The sequence below is a fragment of the Melanaphis sacchari genome, unplaced genomic scaffold (assembly GCF_002803265.2).
Source record: "Melanaphis sacchari strain LSU unplaced genomic scaffold, SCAv2.0 Contig2144_pilon_pilon, whole genome shotgun sequence".
NCBI lineage: Eukaryota > Metazoa > Arthropoda > Insecta > Hemiptera > Aphididae > Melanaphis > Melanaphis sacchari.
The window spans coordinates 1-4,850 of record NW_020271067.1 but is presented as its reverse complement, the minus strand read 5'-3'; the positions used below and the strand labels follow the sequence as shown (position 1 = coordinate 4,850).

Here is a 4,850-nt window from a genome sequence, read left to right as displayed (position 1 = left end):
AACCAAATCGTCACATCAATATCCCATATACCCGTAGGTGTAAAAATCATAGGCGTTGTTTGTCATTTAATCGTATTCATGGTCTTGTATCGGTCGTCAGTTATCCATGGTAATTTTTCTCGTGTCATTATTTCTTATCATTTAAAAGTATATTTTAGCTTCAAATCTGGCGAATTTGATAAATAAAAATCAGACCATCATGTGAAGGTGGGTGTCCACGACTCTGGATAGCGGTCCTAGAGCGTAAGAAATCAATTATGACCTAGTGTCAGATTCTGATTTAAAAGTGTAAGGGTCAATATCAACGATATTTCTACACCCTGATTTAGCTTCATCGATAAGATGGCTTTCTTTGAATTGTCTTACAAATGTATGGTCACTTAATGTATCAAATTATTGCATAGAATCCATGTATTGCGTACTTATTGCTTTGTTGAGAAATCTTCACACGGTACACGTGCTGGTTAAATGGACTGGTATTAAATATCATTGTCGGATACAATATGCCATGACATTCAGTATACGACTATCGTTTAGCCCGTTGTCCGCTGCGCATAAATCTAGTGGAACTAAGGGTCTTTAACGAAAAATTTACCTGGGGCAGCATACACGTCAATTTTTGAAACTGCCGTGTTTTGTAGAACATTCAGGGATTTCGCTAAGTCAAAACTACTTTTATGTTTAGCCGTATTTATATTCCCCAAATTATGACGTCACGTTTATCATCCTGAATAGTGATTTACATATGACTTCGCGATTACGCATCACTGAATTGTACGTAGATGAATGAATAACAGATAATCTTAAAATCTACAAAAGCCCAACTATTAGTTCAAATAAATCGACCTGGTATATCCAACGACAAAAGAAACGCCCTGTCGCTTCTTTTAAAATGAACTAGGGAGTTAGACTCGTCACAGTTTTGGATCTATTGGCCTGTTGTCTATAACCAAAAGCTTTAACCCGATCTTGCACACCCATTGCCGGATTTTTCTCAGATATTTGTCATTCGACGCGGATTTTGAGTTTCCAAAATTCTGTCTACACAGGCGTAAAATGCAATGCATCACGATAAATGGAAAAGAGGTTATTATCATCTTAAATATCCAAAATAAAGCCTTTTCGCGGTTCACTACTTAGGCGTATAATGCACCGAACGAAGTACACCAGAGTGACTTACGTTCGTATAGTCTGATTGGAATCGTTATCATCTTATCTCATAAATCACTTAATATAAATAGTAAATGTTGATTTATGTATAATGTATATTATATCGACATATAAATAAATTAAAATAATTACAAAAAAAATTAAAATCAAATAATAACATAACGCCATAACGGTAATTTGTCAAATATAGATACATCATAAAATAATTAATGTTAAAATAACTAAAAAAATTTAAATAAAATAATAAAATAGTAACTAATGTTTAAATTTAAATTAAATATTGGTTATAAGTAGGAATGATCAAACATTGGTGTAGTACTTATATTTAAAACATCAGTTGAATTTTTCAATGACTCCCTAATTTGTGTACCCTCAATTGATGATAGAGTTGGATGTTGACTTGGTACTTTTTTTTTTGAAAAAAATCTTGCTTGGGGTTCAATTTTTCTTTTCTTAGCCAATTGTAAGTTTGATGTTTTCTTAAAATCTATTTCTTTTCCTAATGTTGTCAATATATTATCACACTGTTTAATTATATACATTTGATCTTCTTCATTCATATTTGCTCGACTATGAATACCAAGTATCATTTCTAGTTTGTGTTTAATTTCTTCGTTATTTTTCTTTATATTTTTGTTCAACAATTGTTCTTGTCCTTGTTCTCTTAAAAATCCATTATCGACAGCTAAATCACATGGTGATGGAAAAGATTGGTTTTCATTTTGTACTGTTTCTATATCTGTTATGATGGTCTGTCGTTTAGCACATGCATGAATATGCTTACAAATGTTAAAATAAATAACATTATTCATGCAAGTACATTTATAAGTGTGTACACATATTCTACACACATTACAACGTAATACACAATCATCACATGATAATGTTGTTTTTTCGACTCTATATTGAATATGTATGTCTGCCTCAGAATTAACCAACCAATTACCATCAACTTGAACAACCATATCCGGTGTAATTTTTTCACTTTTATTGTGAGCTGCAATAATTTGTGTCAGTTTAGAAGACATTTTTTGTTTGGAAATTTTAATGATTCGTTCAAAACTTTTGTCTCTCACCAAAGACATTAGAGCATTAATCGATAAATCCAAACGTTTGCAGCTTTTTCCTTCTAAATAACAATACTTTATAGACTTATGAAGTGCTTCAAGGTACATGTTAGTATTAATACCAACATATTTTCTATTAAAATAGGCCCACTTTTCTGCCCTGTATGAATATGTAGTCTTAAAGTAATTTCCGAAGTCTCTTGTATCTTCATCATTTAGAAGATCATCTAATACATGTTGCAACTCAATCAAAAAATTGTTTTCGTCTGTCTCATATAGTAAAGCCTTTAAAGTTTTGAATACAATATTTTGTTTTTCATTCGAGTGAATTTTTCTTAAATTTTTTGCCCAATTCCTTAATACGTGCCAAGTACACAATAGCTGTTTGCCTGCCGGTTCGTCATCGAACATAAAAATATTTGCATTAATATTACCAGTTATCTTTTTGATACACTGAAAAAAATGTCTGTACACAGTAGTATCGGATCGATTGGAAAAACAAAAGGCTACGGGATATCCATTTCCGTATTCATCTACAACAACTACAGTGTACAGTTGGAAGTTATACCCATTTAGTCCATGTGTACCATCTAAACATACTTTGTCTTTTCCAAATTTTAATAATAATTCAGATTGAAATTGAGTCATTATTACAAGACAAAAATCATTTTTAGTGAAGCATGGAACACAATTATCATTAATTCCTTGTTGCTTATAATATAAAACTGGACTTTCATCACCTTTTTTCATCATTTCTTTTACCCAAAGATCTACACTTATTGCATCATTTTGGTGTTTTTTTGTTGAATATGAAATATTAAAGTCACGCTTAATATTGTGTATATCTTTTTTTTCTAGCAAATGAATTCTTTTAATACTATCCATCTCAACATTTGATGATCTAACATCTTGCAAAATTCTGTTGACTGGTACACCCAAAGATAACTTTCCTGTAAAAAAATATTGAAAGGGGAAAAGGTTATTTTATTTACATAAATATCAAAAAAGTTAAATTATCATCGAACATAAATAACTTTTTATATTTGTTTAATGCTTCATATAAGTTACCAGCAATTTTACTTCTATCTTCATCACACAATCTTAGTTTTCCTATATCCTTCGTATGCCATAAGTGTGTACTATAATATCGAACATTAATTTCTTTATTGTGTATATGTACTTTCATGTTAGAAGGGCAAACATGGCCAGTTTTCACGGAACCACCACTTTTTGTACATCTGTATCCCTGTTTAATTATTCATTATATTAATCACAACTTGGTTAGGTACATTTTATGTATAATTTAGTCACGTTACAATCTTACTTTATTTGAAGTTCTTGGTTCAAATGATCTGTGGCAAAAATAGTATACATACTCTTTACTTAAAGTTTTTTTTTTTGATGACAACTTGACATACTGGCACTCTTGTTTGTCTTCTATATTTTTTTTCCATTTGTTAAAATCTGTTAATTTGTATTTAATTAAACTATATTCTTTTAGTTATTAAGTTACATTTAAATAACTGACAAATTCAGTATATGAAAAATTATTATAAAAATACATACATGTCCACAGTAACATCAACAGTAAAAACCAATACTTTCAGCCAAATCACAGGAAATGTTAACCTTTTTTAAATCACCTATAACACTTAAACAATATTAATACTGAACATTTTATAAGGAACCATACTTCCCTATAGGCTATAGTGACGGACAGACTTGGTAAATGAAGATCTGTAATTAAAATTCATACATGTCCACAGTAAAGGTATTCAGAAAAAAAGTTCCAGATGAGAATATTACAATATTATTCACAACCACCACCATTTTAATATTAATATCTCAACTTAAATATGAAAAAAAAAAGAAAGAATATTGTAAGTTAGTGACGCCCTGATGTACAGTAGGAGGTTACAAGTGGGTCATTGTAACAGATTTTTTGTTGTTTGTTTTGAATTGAATTTTGTAAAAACAAACACTTTAAACTTAATCACTGAAACACAATAAGTTAGTAGTGATTGTTAAGAGATATATTATAATGTAATTATAAATTGATGTACCTTCTATAGAATTAAAATTTAACAATGTTGACTCAACATTAATGTTATGAGATTTTAAGTGTACAATTAATCCTGCTATAGATGCAAATGATTTTGTGCAATTTGTATAGGAACATAACATATTGCTATGCTGACCATATAAATGAGTCTTCGTGTGTTTAATCATATTGGACTTTAAATCAAATGATCCATCACAGTCATTACAATAGTATACATTTTTTTTAATTTTCGGTGTATCTTTATGTTTTGTTCTTAAATGCTTATTTAAACCAGACACCGAATTATATTTAGCATCACAAACTTGGCAATTAAACATTGTTCTTTATGTATAATTATTAGTGATGAATAATGGTTGATGAATAAATTATTAAATATAATAAACAATCAAAATTTTAAAACAGTAAACACATATAACAATATAATATTATTATCATTAATTGTTATTATCGGTCAGTATCTATAGACGATATGAGATAAGATGATAACGATTCCAATCAGACTATACGTAAGTCACTCTGGTGGACATTGTTGACAACATGGATCATAAAAA

General features: G+C 29.6%; 1 protein-coding gene across 3 annotated transcripts; it reads right to left on the bottom strand.

Moving 5' to 3' along the window:
* Positions 1-1,161: 1,161 nt before the first annotated feature.
* LOC112593925 lies at positions 1,162-4,719 on the bottom strand. Of its 3 annotated transcripts, XM_025338517.1 has the most exons (5): positions 4,301-4,719; positions 3,804-4,233; positions 3,562-3,701; positions 3,306-3,483; positions 1,162-3,187 (listed from the first exon to the last, which is right to left on the bottom strand). In XM_025338517.1, the coding sequence occupies exons 2-5, from the start codon at positions 3,817-3,819 to the stop codon at positions 1,455-1,457; spliced, it is 2,067 nt and encodes a 688-aa protein (XP_025194302.1). In that variant the 5' UTR covers positions 3,820-4,233; positions 4,301-4,719; the 3' UTR covers positions 1,162-1,454. The 3 variants fall into 3 exon arrangements, with proteins under 3 accessions (XP_025194302.1, XP_025194301.1, XP_025194303.1); XM_025338516.1 differs by having other exon boundaries at positions 3,804-4,719; XM_025338518.1 differs by lacking the exons at positions 3,562-3,701; positions 3,804-4,233; positions 4,301-4,719 and having other exon boundaries at positions 3,272-3,337.
* Positions 4,720-4,850: the final 131 nt, after the last annotated feature.

Excerpts from the sequence above, each read along its gene's own strand:
- LOC112593925 (XM_025338516.1), bottom strand. Across the intron at positions 3,484-3,561 it reads AACCAAGAACTTCAAATAAA|GGATACAGATGTACAAAAAG; the intron begins GTAAGATTGTAA and ends ATAATTAAACAG. Across the intron at positions 3,188-3,305 it reads AGATAGAAGTAAAATTGCTG|GAAAGTTATCTTTGGGTGTA; the intron begins GTAACTTATATG and ends ATTTTTTTACAG.